Raw genomic sequence first — 19,635 nt, 5'->3', positions numbered from 1 at the left:
CTAATTTAACAATGCCAAATAAATCACTGAAATGGAACCATTTCCAATCAATAGATAATATGTTCTTATTTTATTTTTCTCCAGCAAGCTCATTTAATATTCTTATTAGCGTTGTAATACAAGCATACAAGCCAAATAGTACATAGAACCATTTCCAACGTCCTGCATTTCGCTCACTCAGACACTATTGAACTGCATATATTAATCAAGGGGCACATTTTTATCCTTTTCAAAACGCCAAATATGCTAGTGCTTCAACTTCAAATTACATGCTGGCAACTTCATCAATAACTTTCAATAGAAAATGCTTCAGTTTTCTTCTTCTGCGATTGTGTCCCCTGCATGCATTATCAGAACCCAACCGGATTGCAATTATCAGAACAAGAAATTGCATCATTGATTTATATATCTCTGAAAAATAGAGTGACAGGCTACTCTTAACCAGGCTACATGCCTATCTTGTGATTCTTGTCAACCAAAATCTACTGTGTGCAGGTTATTATGTAATCAGTAATCAATTAGCAGTTATATTCCCTGAGCTAGACATGCTCCAAGTTTCGAACTTATGGGGTTTAAGTCTTCTATTAGTCTCCACGAGAGATTTTTTTTAGTGTTGTGCACCAGATAAGCAAAGGTTCTCTTAAGGAAGTTTCTTTGTACCCTTCTCAACATTTACGAAGAAGAAAATATCACAAAAACCAACCCTCAAAATTACTATCGGAATGTAGGCCATAACGATTTTAAACTTCTAGCATTATTATCTTCAGTAAAAACGCATGTGGCAGAGAATGTCTATATTGTGCCTTGCCATTTGGATGCAATGATAACTTTCAATCTTATAGTTCATCACAACAGCAAGATATGACATATTTCTCCCTGCTACTTGAAAGCAATGCCCAAGCAAAAGGTGGAGGGAACCTACCAGTACTGATTATGCAGTACAAAAGAGTCAGTCGGTACTTTCTTGCCATCATCATTGCGATTCCAGTGGTAGATAGCATGGGTCCTATTTTTTATCTCCAGTGTGGAATGTCCGTAGCTTGCTTCTCGAAAAGCAGAATATTCTGGCTGTGGATCCAAAAACCTGCATGACCAAGGATAGAATTAAAACCTATATGACAAGACATCTTTGACATAATCATATTCAAGAAGGATTTTAGATATGGTTTGTTTAATTTACCTTGAAGCAAGACCTTCTTGATTTCCACCATCTCCGACTGTTATGTAAACAGGTGCTGATTTGTTAGGTAATGGATACCTGTTACCGCCTGTTATGTTGTAGTCAACATTAGAGTATCGATACTGAAACCAGGACAGAAAAATTCAACACATAAGAATCCACCGTGACATCAGATGACTGAAGAAACATATTGCTCTTGCTCAAGTTATTGATACCAAGATAACAAACAAGTGTCTGGGTTGTGAGAGGACCAAAACAAATGAGCAGAAAGTGAAAAACATACTGATCTTTCATAAGCATGGACATGGCCAGCAAAGATCACATCAACTTTGTACTCGATGAACCAGCTCTCAAAAACAGATCGCATGCTTTCACCCTCCATATAGTGAGCTCCATTACTATTGTAGAGCGGCACGTGCATGAGCACAATGAGCCAAGGAGTCTTCTCCCTCTCAACTCGCTTCAGCTCTTCTTTAAGCCACATGTATTGAGGAGTGTATTTCACTGTTATGAAAGATAACTATTACGAAAAATACCATAAAAGGAAACAGAAAATTTTCAAAAGACCAAATACACAACAAAATGTGGCAGTTGACAAGCATACATAATTGGCAGTGACTATTCAACCGAAATGGATACAGCTCTAAGTAACACTATCTAACATTCTTAAGACCTAGAAACACCAGAATGCTGCTCTCCACCATTCCTAACAAACTGGCACTTGAGTCATAATGTAGAGAAGTCAAAGCCTTTACTTTTTTGTAAAAATAAATGTTTGCTGCTTATATTGGTACCCTGTTTCAACAGGACAACTTTGCTTGTATTTAGGATATTTTTCCTTCATTTCTGTTTGTTTATCAGCAATCACTGAAAATGAAACGTAAAGAAACTGTTATTGTGAAACACACAATAATAAAATTTGTATCCCGTGAAAAAGCATTATTTTCTCTTACGACAACTTTTTCTCTCTCCACTTGTATAGTTTTTCTAACAAGAGAAACAAAGTTACTAAGAATAATAGAAATATAGAATGTAAAGACTTTAATGCCATTGCACACCAACTTTTTACGGTTATGAAACACTATGAACCTAAACTTCATATAGAATATAGTATTTTGGGGTTGTGTCAAGCATCCTATTTCTCACTTTGTTTGTACTGACCGTGTCTCGGCATAGCATCAGAATTTCATTGCAAACATTGATGCAATCAAAACTCCCACATTGTATATATAGGAGCACACATGTTGTAACCCCGAATAAGATTGAATAAAAACAATTTCTTCTCTTTCAACTCAACATGTAAGGAATATTAATAAGTAGATAAAGAGGAGATTAATTACCAAATGGTGAATAGCTGGATAGCACAATTATATGAGCAGACGCACGCCTAACTGCATACCAGAGGGGACTGGAGCTATTGGAGGCCAAGTAGGGAGTAGTATATCGGTAAAGATAGTTTTTGAAAGGAACAACTTCTCCCTGACCAAGCATATTTGACCCAAGTTAACATCAAATGCAAAGAGTATGAAGTTTTCAACATAAGCAAGTTAAAGACTAAAATCATAAACTGAATGAAACTTCTCAAAGATCAACATGGTATTACAACAAATCTCATGAACATTTACTTCAGCATCTGTCATCGGGATAACCATTCACCAACAAAATAAGAAATGACTTTTTATGTACAAAACAAGTAATTATTTGCCACTTGAAATTTAGGATATCTTAATCTAAACATTATAAACAAAGTTCTAAAGGAATTGCATGGAATTTGCTACAAAAACTATAAAAAAAATAAGATGCATATAAAAGAAGACATCTAGTTTGAACCAAATAGTTTGATGGAGTTGAAAGTCAGCTAAGTAATATTCCGCAGATGACCATGCATAATCCAAAAAAAGGAACAAACCAGTCCAGACATAGTAGTTTAGAAGAATAAAAAATGCATGTCTCTTATACTTCCAATTCGAAAAAGAGAAAACGGAAAGCTGAAACCATGATGGTGGTTTATTATTTTATTGTTCCAGAAAATGATGAATTCATTTCATTCTATAAATGATTTAGTACAACACGAATAACTAAGACGCATCCTATACTCAGGTTACCACATTACCATGTAAGGCATATAGTCTATTTCGTGATTTCCAGCAGACCATAACCATGGATGATATGCTGTACTCCTTTCAACAAATCGTCCCCATGTATCCCACCGTAAACCAACATCATTGTACTGGTACCTATCAGCATAAGAAAGATCTCCAACAAATAAGACAGTCTGCGCTCCACTTTGTATATAATGCTCAAGGGTGGAAAGAGAATTAAACGTTTGCCCCAAATCACCTGCAATATTTATGCAATGACTCATTTGTGAGAGCTACAAAATAAAAATCATGGGAAATCAAAGCAAAACGAAATCCTGATAGACACTTTGTGCATTATAAATAGAAAGAGTCTATAATTAAGGATACAAAAAACTATTTTCTAGTAGAACAAACATTGAATAACAGATAACTTACCAATGATCCCAAATTTGTAGGGAGAATCTGGATCAACTTTGGGAGGTGTTTTGAACCAAAATTCTCGAGAAGAATCACCACTTCCAATTCTATAGTAGTATTTAGTCTCATACTGAAATGGGGAAATCATTGATTAAACTAAACAAAGACATTCTACACACAGCAAGATGAGAATTATAAAAGCACATGTGATTATCTAAAAAATGAAAACATATTGCATATCGTGCATTAGATTTCAGTTCTCAATTGATTTTATTTTTAATATTGCAAATATAATGCACGTGATGATTATTCTACATTTCTACTTACTTAATTTGATTAAACAATTACCTCAAGGCCTTCAATAAGACAGTGATGAATGTAGCCAGACTTGTATTTGTGGAAAGTATAGTTTGTAACTGTGCCTTCTTCACTAGTTTGAAATTTATTCTCTGATGTGCCATACTGTATATGGCTGTGCCCTGGCTCTTCTGTGGTCACCCATGAGATGATTACTGCTTTTCCATCATAGTCACCTTGCGTGATGTGCACCTACAGAGGAATCAATCAATGCAGCTGAGCTTCATTGGAATAAAGGAATAGATTTAGAACTTGAAACTGCTTCACATGTCCAATTTGGTTTCCGAGGAGTAGGATCCTTGTCAAAGTTTCATTAAATACTATTAGCGAATAGATAATAAAATCAGCCTTGTTACTCTTCTAAAGACTTACTTGTTGAGGTGCATTATAACCCTTTGGAACTGCAAATGCTTCATGATCAAGGGGGATGTCAACTGCCGGCCACTCTGACCGAATGAAAGAGCTAGTGATCCCTGCACTCCCGTCTCTGATAAAACTCAAGAAGACAAAGGAAGCAAGAACTAAATTAAGCAACATGGCCAGCAGCATCCTTCTTTCCAACGGTATGAGTGTTGTCTTTATCAGCCTACAGAGTCCTAACCATCTGCGTTTACGAATCTCAATGAATGTCATTCATACTAAACATATTTTGAAGTAAACTGCATCTAAATGACTTATTTCAAGGTAAAACTCTATTGTTCTGTGCCAATTCTCTCTCATGCTGATTTTTTTTTTATTTGTTACATTTTTTTACTATTAAAAAAGGTTCTCACTTTCTGATTAGCTTTTCTCTCTCTACGAGTTAGCAATTACTACTTTACTTGTGAATCCACTGAATAATAATATCAGATCTCAATGAATTGAAAATAAGCTAACAATTTGCAATAAAATACCAGTCCAAACGTAAAATAGGAGAAGTTGCACATGCACAAAAATCATCAGAGCACAAAGGGTGTAATAAATAATAAACGAACGGATATTGATTAAACAAAAGGAAGCATACCTTGGAATGAAGCATTTGCAGAGAAGAGAGCGAAAGGAAGCCAACCACATAAAAGAGCGATAAATCGATTGATTGAATTTGAAGGGAAGGGAAGAGGTTGGTGCGCACGTGTATTAATGCATTTGGTCCACCACCATCTCTCATTGATTTTAGTTTAATTTCTGTGTATTATTCCGTCTAACGTATAAGAAAATATTTTTTTTTCGAATACAATTCATTTTTTAATATAATTTAATTATTTTTTATTTATATTCCTTATATATTAATATTAATATGAATGATCATATAAATTTATTATTTTTTTTGTTTGTGTAAAATAATTGATAATTATTTTAGAATGGAGAAAATATTATTTTACTATTTTAGTTTTTTAAATTATCTTTATAAAATTTAATAAATCTATTATTTTTTAAAATTATCTTGACATGTGATATTGATGTCGAATATCATGGATTAATCTTGGCTTGAATATTAATTGTTTAAAAATCTATTATTTAATGTATTCAAGAACACTAAATGTGTTATATTATATACTTTTACTCCCTTGGTTCTTATATATAAATAGTAACGGAGAGAGTAATTATTTAAAAAAGGATAAAATTCACAGTGTGAGATACAGTATGATTTATGATAAATATTAAATTAATAATAATTTAATATGATAATGTTTAAATTCATGTAAACATTGTAATATCTTACACATCTGCTACATGTACAATGGCCAATGTGTAGGTGCATTGTTCTGATCTCACAGTATGGACCGTGGTGTGGCCTATTGGCCACTAGTATATGTAAGTCGTCCATTTTGGCCCACTTCCACATACAAATAATAAAAAATAATGCTGATAGTTATTAAATTTAATTTATTTTTATATTCTTATTTTCTCAATTTCGTGAATTTATTGCCCTTTTTTTGCAAATTTAATCCTTCATTATTTTATTTGTAAAATTTTAATTTAGGGTTTAAGATTTATGCTCAAGTGGTTGGGAACTTTATTAGAAGATCTGGTTCAACAATCATTCATATGCTTCAACCTATCACAGATTAAGTGAGAATGCTTCTGCAAAAGAAAGACTGGTAATCTGGTATACGTCAGTGTGGTTCATGCTTTCAAAGAATCCAACTGTTGTTGAACTTTTTAACATACATGACAATTTATAATGTAATACCAATATAAAAGGTGTTACACGGTTAATGTATATAAATTAAATTCTTTGGCTTAGATGTTCACACATTAAATACTTATAAACTTACTATGTCAAATATACAATCTAAAAAAGTTTAATACTAGTATTATTTTCCTAGCTAGTACCAACAACAATCTTATAAACTTATTAATAGTATTATTGTTCTCATAAGTTATTAATTGGATTGTGTAAATTTAATATGCATTTCTTTTATAAATTGAATTGTTTGACTCCACGAATTGATTGATTTTGAAACTAATTTTGTAGCAAATTATAAATTTTAAATCTCACATATATTAAAATATTATTAGTAAAAAAGGAAAATAATTAATAAAAAAACATGAATAAGGTAAAACAATAACTGAATAATTGAAAAGACATTGAGAATATAAAATTAAAGATAGGGCAACAAAAATAAATTGAAAGTATTTAGTATGACAATTATCTCTTCAAGTTGGAAAGACATATTTTTAAAATAATTATTAAATAAGGAAGATGACACGTAAATGTTGACATGATATAATAATACCAACTAAACCACTCAAATGGCAGCATAATAATTCAGGCTTTTCAAAAATTATAAATAGATAATATCTCGGTCTCAATTTTTTTCTCCTACTACAAAAAGCGCGTTAATGTAATATTTATTAGCACACTGAAGCATACAAGCCAAGTACATGGAACTACATACATTACAATATATAGCTAGACACATTTATTCTTTTCAAAATACCAAATTTACGAGTGCTCCAGGTTTATTTAACGTTGACAACTTCATCAATAACCTTATTCTGTTTTCTTCCATTGCTTGTCTTTGTAGTTGTGCTCATCAGAATAAGAAAGATCTCCAACATATAACACAGTCTCTCCTCCACTCTTCAAATAATGCTCATAAGAATGAAGATAGCAAAGGAACCCAACTCAATAGACATGGTGTATTTAGAGCCAGTGATTCACGAGTTAATGTGTCTCTATTTCATTGGTCACGAATCTCCCTTGGTCCGAGGCCTTATCCACAACAGAAATATATTAAAGAGGGTTGAATTTTATGATTAATTATTTAAATATCTATTTTTTAATGAATAATTTATATAAAATATTTTCCAATTTTATAGATGAAACTAAAATTATTTTTTATTTTAAATGATAAAAAATTTAATGAAAATAATTATATTTCAAAATTTAAAAGTAAGATATATATTATTTAAAAAGACTAAGAAAATATAATTATTTATTTATTAACAACTTTGTTAACTACTGTAATAAATGCCCAAAATAAATTTACTTACTTGTTGAGTAATATACAATATGTAAGAATATTTTGTTTACTTGTCAATTTTACTCATTCGCTATTTTTCAATGTACATAGAGAATAAATAAAATAAGAGAACAACGCAATATATCTAAAACACCATACAACAAAAGAAAAATATTAAGTATTATCATGAGCTATATGTTTTTATCTTATTGCTATATTCTTATTGAACACAAACAAAAATATAATTTAGACTTTATAAATGATATATTTGTCGTGATTTTCTTAATAATAATAATATTAATAAATTAAATATGTATTATTTTATTTTATTTACTTACCTATAAAACGTAAAGGAACCGAATCACATGTGCGAAGACGTGCATATCATATCATGCTAATTATTACAAAGATCCCACATATTATAATTAATATTATTGCCTTTGTTCTAAATTTATTTTTCTAGAACAAATTATCAATGTATTTACTAAAACAATATACAAAAAATCCTTTGCTACATTTCGCTACAAGTTTGGCATTCATCAATCCATGCTTAGTGTGTGTGTCTATAAATGTAAAGAATAATGAGCATCCCTAGGTTACAACATTCAATAAAAGTCAATCAAAATATAGAGAATTTGATCCAAAATAAAAAAACATAACCTGGCTCTACGATGTCATCACACCATAATTTGATCCAATGGCCGGATTTCTCTGGTTCTTTGGGCCGCTTGTAACCTTAAGATTAAGAAGGTTGTTGTTATGTTCACTCCCCTTTTTTGCTAACTACACTTGTTTTAATTTTTTTTATCATGCATACCCTTTATACCCATAACATTGATACAAAATCACTATCTTGAATGTACTCTCTAGAACAATATTGTTTATAATATTTTGGAAAGTACTTTCTAGAGTACTATTTTGTATTTTTCAAAATGTTTTGGGAAGTACTTTCTAAAATATTGTTTTGTGTTCTAGAAGGTAACTTTCTAAAATGTTGAGAAAAGCATCTAAATTATTTTAAAAAAGAACACTAGGACCATTAAAAATATCATATAGGAAAAATGTACAATAGTGAAGCAATTGAAGTAGAGAAAACATGTACTACTTTCGGTCCTATATATAGGAAACAAAATGCACTATTTTGTTGGTCATAATTATAAGAAATATAAAACTATTTCATTACTAAATTTCCTTTTTACACCTAATGATTACTTTATTTTCTTTCATGAAAGTGAGTACATTTATTGAGCCATCAACAAAACAAGGTACACTCATTGGTTATAATTTTTATCTTTGAATAGTAATCATATCTTAAATTATATGATGTCATGGGTAGTCTTGAAATAAAACTAAAATTTGTGGCAAAATAACTAATCTAACCACTTTTAGTGGTCTTGATGAATTGTTTTTTTTCTTATATATAGGACCAAAGGTTGTAATTGATATTGGCCCTTCAATGTTTGGAGAATGAAGATTCCCTAACACTAAAGTGAGAAACTGAGCAATGGAGGAACAAAGAGAGACAAGAGCAAGAGATCAAAGGGGGTGAAGGGAGTGAAAAAGGGGTAGAAGTGTGATGAAAGAGAAGGGAATCTATTGTTTCTATGAAGAAAAGGAGTGTGTTGTTGCACTGAAAAGAGGAGTATAAGAGGAAGAAAATAAGGTTTGAAGGAAAAATGTTATTTAAGTAATTTGATTTTAGAAAAAGGGAAGGAGAGTGTACTTAACAAAAAAGAGGATCGGATATAGCAACAGCCCCTTAAGAACTACATGTGTTACAGAATTTGTTTATAGACAGCAAACAAGAAAGCCCACAAATGGTTATTAGTCGGTTAATTCCAGGTGTCCCTTTAGATAGAGATGGCTTCTGTGCCAGCAATCATACTCATACGTGACATTTAAAACAAGACCCCTCTACCATTGGGACCAAGCATGATCCTTTAAAACAAAATTCATGAATGAATCAAAGGAATTTGTTAAAATCTGATAAAGGTTTTAAAATAATAACACTCAATTAATTCAACTAGCTTTAAGGATAAAAAGACCAATCAGAGCACTAGATTAAAACAAAAACTTGTGCTAATAGAAATATAAGTAAATTTAGAAACGCGTAAAAATAAAATAGATATAGATCATAATTGAATAAAAGATGATGAAAAATGTTATAGTGAAATTAAAAGGGTATGTATGGGCGTGGGGAGCAAGTATTCCACAGACAGGGACGCCGATTAGTTAGAGTAGTTGACAATTAGGCAACGAAAACTCCGCGAAAATTTGGATCTTCAGCGAGAAACATTGGATGCTAGTTTTAAAAAAGATTACGTAGGTTGATATATTTTCAAAGGAAACAGAGAGATGGAAGAAGAAGAGAGTGAAAAATCCCCACAATTGGTGCGAGTCCTTGAAGCTCTGAAAGAAGCCACCCACGACATCCAACGACACCACTCCTCGGATTCCCCAGCCATAAAGGCACTCCTGGAACTCCACTCCATTCTCTCCTCCTCGGACCCCTACCTCTCCGCTCTCTCCGACCACCTCATCCGCCTCAAAACCCTCGTCCACTCTCTCAACCACTCCAATGGCCTTCTATCCTTCCTCACTCGCCCCCTCTCCACTCTCTCCCTCTCACGCCTCGCCTCCCAAATCGAGTCCGAAATCCAATCCTGGATCGACCGCGAAACTCTCCACACCCTCTCCTCTTCTCTACGAAACCCTAACAATAACCACGAATTTGTCTCCTTGTTGACTCAGTCCATTTACCGTGTCTCGCAGGGCTTCAATCGCGAGTTGCAGGACCTGGTTCTCAAACTAAAGCTCTTCTCATCGCTGGAGTCGGTTCTGTTCGACGATAAGTGTTCGATCCCGGTTCGGGAACAGGCCGGTCTGGCTGTCTCCGCGTTAATCCGGTTCAATAAAGACGTGTTCGTGGGCCAGGTTCTGATGGGCCCCACCGTCCGGGCTTTGGTCTCGATGGGCTCTGTTCTGTCCCTTGAGGTGCTGTGTTCACTCATCAGGTCCATTAGGTCTCCTCTGGTGGACGAGATCGAGAGCAACGGTGACATTCCGAATATTATCGCGATGTTGAATTCGGAAGATCTGGAACTGCGTGTTGTTGCGTTGGGGTGCGCGCTGGAGATAGGGTACTTCGGGCGGAAGGAAGCGGTGGAGGCGATGATGAAGGAGGGGTTGGTGGAGAAGCTGGTGGAGTTGCAGAGGTCGGAGAAAGGTGGGGATTTGATTGAGATTGGAAGGGAAAAGGTTAGTGGGGTTTTGGAGAGAAAACCTTTTGCGAGCTGCGTGGCGAGGTTTGCGGTGCAGTTGGAAGTTGGGGAAGGGTTGCGGCAGAGAGAAAAGAGGGCTTTTAAACCTGAGATTTTGATCAGAGTTAGAGACGCCTCTGTTTCTGAAGCCGAAGCTGCCACCATTGCTGCTGAGGTTTTGTGGGGTTCCAGCCCATGAAAACTGAACTTCTTCTTCCAAGTATAAAAGAACTTCAATTCGAGACCACCGGTTAAACTCAACAATTAATCGATTATGTATACTATAGGTTTAATTTGTCCTGTGTTGTATCATGTATGTACAGATTGGGTTTTAGGAACGGGGAGTTCAATTCATCAAATGTGTAATTATTGATTCTTTCTTCACCCACTGGTCACTGGAGGTGAATAATGCATGTGAAGAATCGAGTTTGTCATGTTGATATGTCATTGATGGCTTGTCTCTTTTACTTACGCTTAAAATCACTAGTAAGTGTTATGCATCGGTTTTAATCAGATTATTTTTTTCTAATTATGTACAACAGATAAAATTAATTCTATTCAACTAAAGTTTACACTAATCAATCATGAATTTCAGAAATTGAAGGCTTAAAAGTGCATTATATTGTCCAAGGCTTCATAAGAGGGTTTTTTTAAAAAAAAATATTTTTAAGTTGCGTATATATGGGTAGATACTACTAGATAGAGGGAATAGAGATTATGAGGAAAATTATATGGATGCGGAATATGCTGAGGAGAAGTCGGCTGAGGAATCAAGATTCTGAAGGGAATCGTTCATGGCATATGCCATTATTGTGGTTGTGGTTGTGGTGGGATGGGAATGGAAATAAATAATAAATAATAGATCAGCAGGTTGCTGGTGTTAAATAATCAGGATTTTGACTCGTCTCATGCTCCATAACACACTCTCTTACATGCTTGCTGTTGCATTTCTTAAAAATGTAAGCGTAAAATATAACGTCAATCCTTCTATAGTCATGTTTCAGTGCAATTTGAAGTGGTTCTGCATTCCTCCTCTGCACGGCTCCCTCTCCCTGAAACATCAAGGCCATGAGTTGCCCTCTCCTAATTCTCTAATTTTTGTTTGAGAAATGATACAAGTATAAGAGAGAAAATTTAAAATATGATAAAATGATGAAGTAGAGAAAAATAGATAGAAGATAAAATAATAAATAATTTTTTATGCTATTACCATAATTTTATGAAATAAATTAATTCTTGTGTATTCAAACACATTATAAGAAGATTAGCTTCTGTTCTGTTTTGCACGTCCAAACATACAGGAAGGCTAATTACATCAATTTTCCGTGACTCAGCGGGAAGGGAAGTAGTCAAAGCTTCAGAGTACCGTGTAGAAATTGGCAGTATGGAAACCTCTAGGGACTTGCTATCTCTTTTCATGGTAGGACACCAATCCTTAAAGTGAGATCATTTTTAGAATATTTATTATTTAGTGAGAGAGAAAATCAAATAAAATAATTTTTTTCTTATTTGTTTGTGTAAATAATAAAAAGAAACATATATACAAAATAATATAAATGTTCGTAATAAAATACTAAAATAGAAATATATGAAAATAAGGATAACATAATCTTTATACATTTAAAATTATACTCTTCTACCCTTTTCTATCCAAAATAAGGACGAAACGCATTTTGGGATGAGTTCTATACAAGATGTTTTCGTCCTTTACGTTTTAAACGAGGAAAGAAAAATTGAAAGTCATTTTTCCCCTCCTTTGTTGTTCTGTTTGTTTCCTCTATTTCTGTATTTCATCTATTTCATTTTAGTCCTAACAAACATACCATAACCGTTCGGCTTAAAATTGAGAAAGGAAGACGAAATTTAACGAAAGAAAGGAAAAAGGTAGGGTGAAAAGAAATTGAATCTCATTTTAATAGGTTTAACTGTTTAAGAGAAAAATATTTGTTTTTATTTAGTTTATAAAGGAAAGAAACGAACAATATAAATAATATGCTATTTATAAATAAATATTAATGATTTTAGAAAAATTATAAACAATTTTTTTATTTTTCAAATTCTTCTACTATTGGAAGAGAAATAAAAATAAGTAAAAAAAAAACACAACTTAATCTACCCATTCCTTCAGCCCTCTTCTAATTCTTTTACCCAATTGAAATAAAGTTTTTTTAAAAAATCTTCCCGTGCTCTTCATCATTTTCCTATAATTAAGCAGGTTAATAAAGTAAACTATATTGCGGCTTAAGTTCTGATATAGGAGAAATTAAGTGGTTTGGGATCTTCACATTATTTGTGATTTTTACCAATAATAGCGTGATACGGAAACAACTTTACTTTAATATTTTAAATTAAGGAATAATATTAGATACATTTTTTATTTAATGAGTATATTTTTAATTATTCATGTGTTGATTTATCCGAACGACACGGTGTGCTCGATATCTAATAATTTTCTCTCATTTTCTTTGTACTGTGATTTAATATATATTTTTGTTATGAAGTTCCTAATTTTAACGGCCACGATATAGTCATTAGTTGATTTATCCGAATGTGTCATGATCATAGAGCACGCACGTCCACACTTCCATATACGATTTGCGTGATGTAAACCAAATACGGGTAAAAGCAAGTCACCACTCACCATCAATCAAAGTTGCTTGTCCCAAATGTCTCTTCATCCTTATTATTCAGCCTGATATATTTTTTTACTCTGTTTATTCTAAGTTATTCAGGAAGTAAAACATATACATCAGAAAAAGAATTTTCGAATAAACTATTTATCTTTTATGTCAGGACTTAATAGACGGAGGTAAGAGCCTAAGAGGTTGATAATTTGATATAACCAAGTTGCCAGAACAAAAGAGAACACACATCCAACCAAGATTCATCATAATTTTGTTTTGTTTTTCCTTAAAATTAAACACTTACTTGTGCATCGAAAAAAAGTTGCAACTAGAGAAAAATAGCCAACTGAAAACGAGGAAAAGCTGAAGAAATGCTATTAGTGATTAGCTTTCATGTGAAGACACCTTGATACAATTATACTTGAGTATGTCATTATGTATGTCTAATCGAATGGTAAAGTGCTGCCTGTCCTTAATTGTCCATTCTGTATCTGGGGCCCAACATGAACATGAACATATGATTAATGAATGGAAATTCAGGAAGCCCCACGCCACAAATGGTGTTGGCACATTGAGTTACGTCATTGATTACTAAACGAGATGAGAAGAACAAAAAACCTAATCCTAAATTCACAAACACGAGGCCAATCGATGGATTACAAATCCCCCGACCTAATATTTAGGTGCATCTGGGATATTTTTCACGTGAGGAAATTCACATTATTTAGGGTTGTGAAATACATATTTAAAGAAGAAAAAGGCAAATATTTGTGGAAGTTATACGGATAATTTGTGATGTACATATCTTAAGAAAGAAAAAAATATTGAAATTTTTAATTAAGAGAGTGAAGAGTAGGAGTTTTTCTTTATAAATTATATATTTTAATTTATAATATACAAGTAAATGTTTTAGATTTTCAATGAATAATTGTAATATAAGTTTATTTTTTAACTTTTGATATTTTCTTTGAAAAATATTATTGAAATTCGATTTAGTGATTAAAAAAAATGATAGATTGAGATGGATAATTAAAGACCAAGCATACAAATAGTTGAGGTAGAGATTAAAAAAAAACGTTTTTTTTACGAGGATAAAAAACCAATAGTTTAAGAGATGGAATTTTTAACTAGTTGCGAGAATAATGGTGTTGAGTGCTTTACATGCACATTTTACTCAACTTACTTTGCAAAAACAATTACTTTATTATTATTTATTTTAAAAAAACGATTTCCTCTTTCGATTACCAAACATAGTATAGAATGTGCATCACGTTCCTTGCTGAAAAGAAAAAAAAAAGTTTAGGCAAAAAATACAACCTTTTCTACTTCACTACCGCCCATAGTCTAGTCCCACATTGCAAAAATTCCTGTTGAACTACGATCCGCAATCATTCAAACTTACTAATACTTGAACAAATCACAGGAAAAAAGAAAAGAAAGTCCTGACATTTTCTGTGCTTTCCTGTACAATTATGACTTCATTTACTAGAAATGAATATTAATTCTCTCATACTGATAATTAATCAATAATCTACAGATAGAAATAAGTTCAAGATGCAAGCCAGCCTTACCTAAAAAGACTTACAAAAACTGGCATCTGAAGTATCACAGAAAAGAAAATTCCAGCTAGCCTCTTCAAAAAATAAAATACAGTCCATTTCTAACTTTCTGTCTTCCTTTTACAGGGGAAAAAGGTCTATATCTACGTAGGACTTGTAGAATGCTTCACTGTTTTCGCATCTTCCTTGAACAAAAAGTATCAGTACCAGTATGTAAACCTAACAAGAGCAGACTTCAGTCCATTACTTCCTTCACCAAGTTCTTAGTTTCCTTTCTACGTGATAGGAATTTCCAAATCGAGAGAATTGCAACCGAGGCAATTTGTAAATGCTCCGAGCTACTTATCTTTATACATATTTGCCCCATTTTACGACTATTTAGATTAGCACTTACAGATGCTTTCGAGCTTCTAGATAACCTGAACTCGGATTGTAAACTTCCACTCAACACCATTTCTTTATTGAAAGAGAGGACTGTCATCGTCAAGCTTACATTGTCATTTCTTACAGGATAATCTTCCCCTCGTAAATTAGCTTCAAAACTCCCACCATATGCCATTTGTCCTGCACCTTCCATGCGGCCAGCATTCAAAACAAATTTTAATCTCTTCCCAACAAACACAGTATCCTCAAGTTTTGCACCCACGTAGTACTTCTTAGCAAAAGATGTTAAAGAAACACCACAGTCAGCAATATTGTGCTTTATGTTTTTCAACTTTGTGTTGCTATGAACGGTACAAATGAAATCTTTACCGGAGGATTGAACATCAACACCCATAGAATAAGTAGGGCCCAACGGATCAACATAAGCTGCAGTACACTCAGATTGAATACTGAAATCCTGTTTGTTCTTATTCATCTGTCCCACAACTGAGGCATATACATTCTTCTTTATTTCTGTAGTAGTCTCCAAGTTTATACCATCAAAGCCCACATCGTGATCCCATCCTTGTAGATCAAGAACAGGTCTCACAAGCAATTGGTCATCAGAAACAAGACAACGATATCTATGGCTATGGCAATCTGAGTCAAAACTTGCAGGAACAGCCATATCCGGTAACAAAACAGGTTCAGTAGGTGCCTGTTGATCATCAGGGTTATCACCATTCAAAAACTTTTTATCTGTTGAGAGTAGTTTCTCTTTGCGCCTCTGATAGTCTTCTTTCAACTGCTTCTTTAAGTAAAGAGTTTCCCTGTAATCCATTTCATCCAGATAATCTTTTTTTAGTGGCTCAGGCAACTTTTCAAACTGAGATTTTGTCAACACTCGTATGGATGGAAGTTGATCATATTCATCTTCTTCTTTCTTATCAGAGAGTAATATTTCCTCAATTTCATCATCAGTCCCACTTAGATTGGATACAAGTCGATGGCGTAAGAGAGACGAAAGGAGATGGGGCATAGAAGGAATGCGGGGACTGTTTAATGGCCCTAGCTCTACACTGTTCTGAAACTTTAGAAGAGAATTTACATCACCCAAAACTTTGGTACAAATGCAAAATAACAAGAGTTGAGATCTCCAAACTTGTCCATTTGGGAGAATTTTCTCTCCCATAATATTTTGTGGGCATCGAGAATGGTTCTCCACCAAAAGTACAGGGTTTTCAACCTTAGAATCAAACACTGCCTGTTGTATATGCTGCTGTACTATATTAGTACAATAAGAAATATATGACTCATAATTAAAAGTATAACCATCAGGTCCTTCAGGAATGGCAGAGGAAGAATGAGTCATGACTATGATGGTGTTGAACCAAATTGCCGAGCCAAACACTTCAGTTACAAGTTTCAAAAGTGGGAAGTCAACATAACCAGCATTGATAAAATCAAGCCGTTCAAAGAACAAAACAATATCTGGAGAGGACTTTCTAATGAATCTCTTTATAGAAAGCATGACCCTCTTATTTCTTTTCATATTGTTGGTGGAGGAAGGCAGGAAACCAGGGGTATCAATAAATGTTAGGTTAAGCCCATTGACATTTCCCACAACTTCTTGGATGCAATTAGTAGCAGGTTGAAAAGCACCGGTGGTGGTTTTTGCTTGACCAAATATAGAATTTATGGTAGCACTTTTACCAACTCCAGTTTTTCCAAGGACAAGTATTCTGCAGCAGAAATCCAGTTGAGGCATACCGGTAGCTTCCTGTTCGCTTGCTATTGCTCGAGCTCTACTGCTACTATGATTAACTCTTTTCAGATCTGATTCCTTGGCACGAATCAAAGATGCCAGGTGCATCCGATAAAGAACCTTAGCAACCAAAAAATTTTCTCGTGACTGGCCAAGGCGTTGGAGCAATCGGAAGAATTTAACTTGGAGCTCCTCAACCTTGGCCAAAGTATCCTTCCGTCTTCCATTAGTGTTATGTTGATACTGATAGATTTCTGTATCTGAAACTAGCTGCAAGGAGGAACTATGCTGATTACTCTGATCACCGTATGAAGAGTTTGATGAGTCAGAAGGAATGGGTGATGATACTGAACTAGCTGAGTGATCTGAACCTAACAAAAACATATGTATCAGTTCTATCTAAGGTGTACTGACAATAGACATTACATTCATAAAAAATCAGATTTGGCACAAAGATTGGTTTAGAAATGAAATTACGCATGGAATTTAGCACCACTCACTTCAATCATCCTCAATCACAGAAGTGTAAGAAATAAAACGCATAGATCAACATCAGACCACATTGTTCTCTTAGTGCAGTATCTTGCATCCCAATAAACGTAGAAAAACCAAAAATGTAATATTTAAATTTACTTGTTCCCTGGACTAGATGTGAAGAAGAAACCTTCTATTTCTACCAACATCAAAGAACTAACAAACAACAAAGATCCAGTAAATTCATCACAACAGCAATTTGATAGGATGGTTATTGTGTTTAGTAACTATATGGCAGTTATGTGTATATTTCTTGAATAATATGTGTGACAGATTTCTGAGGGATTGTGTGACAGTATGTTAAATTGTTGGTGTTGGTTTGAAGGAGGAGATTCCTTGTTATGGCAGAGGACTGTGTTAGTGTTTTGTACTACAGATTCGGTTTAATTCCAGAATTCTTTCAACAAAACCTTCCAGTTAGTGTGTCCAAACTCCCGAGTTTATAATTCCTGCAGAAAGAGGGCATATCGGTGGAGGCCCACAGTTCCTGCCACCTTAATATGAAATTTTAATTTAATGAGAATTTAATTTATTATTAAGCTAAGATAAACAAATTTCTTTAACATCCTGAAAATAATAAAAAATGTTCAATGATAGAAGGGTCATTTACCTAGCTCAAATCTTGGATTTGAATCCCAACCGTAGCCTTTCTGGCATAGTACTATATATCTATGTCTCTAAATTATCATACTGTAAAGGCTCGCTCTATTATCAATCCAAACATAACCTCCACAGTTCCTCTATATGCATGGTGGTGAATCATGTCACAATGTTCCCTACAGGATCTTAAGAACTGTGAGACCTACTACTAGTCTCAAATGGTTGCCTAGGAAGATGTACATACTGCACTATATAATTTGGTGTCACTTTTTACTAAATTATAACTATTTATCAGTTGAGCTTAACATGCCCGGAATAACAGAGCAAAATAAGATCCCCTAGTAGTATCATCTTTATTTCAGCAACCACCATTTTGGGGAGGAGAATTCCATTAAAGACCTCCTATGTGAGAAGTTATCCAAATGCATTTTCAGTGATTCCACTCAAAGTCAAACAGTAAATTCAGGATGGTACCTTGCTCATTAACATCTCCATTCCGATGTTCTCCAGCATAGAGACTATTACTGGCAGATAATGGTGAAGGCGAGACCAGTGATTTGGATAGTATTTGAGAGAAAACCCAATCTCTAACACCTTTCATCCTACTGCAATAATATGAAAAGAGAACTCCATAACTCCAACTAGAAAATGGTAATTTGCAGCAGTATAACACCCCAGACACATCATAAACATGAGTAAAAATATTCATGACATGCAATCAGCAAAGCATAAGAATTCTTCACTAGTGATCCTCAATTAAATCAATATGCATAAGCACAAAAGCAATTACTACAAGTCAATTTTGAAAACATAAACCAATTTTAAACAGTTTTCTATTAAAAAAAAAACAGTCAATCAGTAATGGTGCAATTAAGGAACATGATGTGTAAACCTGCGAAACAGAGATCGCCAAACGAATTGCAGCAATCAATTAAATTCAACAATAAAAAAAATGCAATGAAAACGGCAAAAGCAGTTTCGGGGAAAATATGTTATGATTGGAGGCGCTCACTTTGATATTTGGGCATCAAACACAAGGAACCATAATACGAAAAACAAAAGGCAGCAGAACAAGCGTTGGGATTATATACTCAAAGTCAAATCCCGAGAAGCATTGTACGGTCCAGTGGCGAGTGCAACCGACAAGACGAAATCATTAAGGAAACTGGATTCTCTCGTATCTCGAGAATCAGTGAAGGAAGAAAGGGGGTGAGAAAACCCTAATTTCACGAAATTGGAAAGGGTTGTATGAGTACACGAGAAAGCGAGGAAGAATAAGAAGAGAAATGTCAAATGGAGATTACAAGATAAGACAGATTGAGACGACACCAACCTCACCCTCTTGTTTTCTTCATTTTATTTATTTATTTATTTGTTTTCTTTGAAGTGGTGCTACTCAAAACAGACCCACTCCCACGGGTCAAGATATAATGAGGTGCCCCATTC

The 19,635-nt window shown here is 33.9% G+C and overlaps 3 protein-coding genes across 7 annotated transcripts; 1 reads left to right on the top strand and 2 right to left on the bottom strand.

The window, feature by feature from the left end:
• Nucleotides 1-34: 34 nt before the first annotated feature.
• LOC114393057 (bifunctional purple acid phosphatase 26-like) lies at nt 35-5,177 on the bottom strand. 2 transcript variants are annotated; one of them, XM_028354317.1, is made up of 10 exons: nt 5,039-5,177; nt 4,408-4,639; nt 4,027-4,227; nt 3,697-3,808; nt 3,294-3,520; nt 2,521-2,659; nt 1,464-1,684; nt 1,181-1,302; nt 919-1,084; nt 35-338 (listed from the first exon to the last, which is right to left on the bottom strand). In XM_028354317.1, exons 1-9 carry the CDS (start codon nt 5,086-5,088, stop codon nt 919-921), a joined length of 1,470 nt encoding a protein of 489 aa, XP_028210118.1. In that variant the 5' UTR covers nt 5,089-5,177; the 3' UTR covers nt 35-338. The 2 variants fall into 2 exon arrangements, with proteins under 2 accessions (XP_028210118.1, XP_028210117.1); XM_028354316.1 differs by having other exon boundaries at nt 923-1,084.
• A 4,481-nt stretch (nt 5,178-9,658) lies between these two features.
• Nucleotides 9,659-11,254, top strand: LOC114393920. The gene has a single exon (XM_028355424.1). It carries the CDS (start codon nt 9,840-9,842, stop codon nt 10,941-10,943), a length of 1,104 nt encoding a protein of 367 aa, XP_028211225.1. The 5' UTR covers nt 9,659-9,839; the 3' UTR covers nt 10,944-11,254.
• Nucleotides 11,255-14,756: 3,502 nt separating this feature from the next.
• Nucleotides 14,757-19,516, bottom strand: LOC114392174 (translocase of chloroplast 90, chloroplastic-like). 4 transcript variants are annotated; one of them, XM_028353220.1, is made up of 3 exons: nt 19,202-19,516; nt 18,664-18,794; nt 14,757-17,426 (listed from the first exon to the last, which is right to left on the bottom strand). In XM_028353220.1, exons 2-3 carry the CDS (start codon nt 18,788-18,790, stop codon nt 15,163-15,165), a joined length of 2,391 nt encoding a protein of 796 aa, XP_028209021.1. In that variant the 5' UTR covers nt 18,791-18,794; nt 19,202-19,516; the 3' UTR covers nt 14,757-15,162. The 4 variants fall into 4 exon arrangements, with proteins under 4 accessions (XP_028209021.1, XP_028209022.1, XP_028209019.1 ...); XM_028353221.1 differs by having other exon boundaries at nt 19,281-19,516; XM_028353218.1 differs by having other exon boundaries at nt 18,664-19,516.
• Nucleotides 19,517-19,635: the final 119 nt, after the last annotated feature.

Source organism: Glycine soja, chromosome 17 (assembly GCF_004193775.1).
Source record: "Glycine soja cultivar W05 chromosome 17, ASM419377v2, whole genome shotgun sequence".
Taxonomy (NCBI): domain Eukaryota; kingdom Viridiplantae; phylum Streptophyta; class Magnoliopsida; order Fabales; family Fabaceae; genus Glycine; species Glycine soja.
The sequence above is the reverse complement of the archived record's forward strand: the minus strand, read 5'-3'. Positions and strand labels throughout refer to the sequence as shown.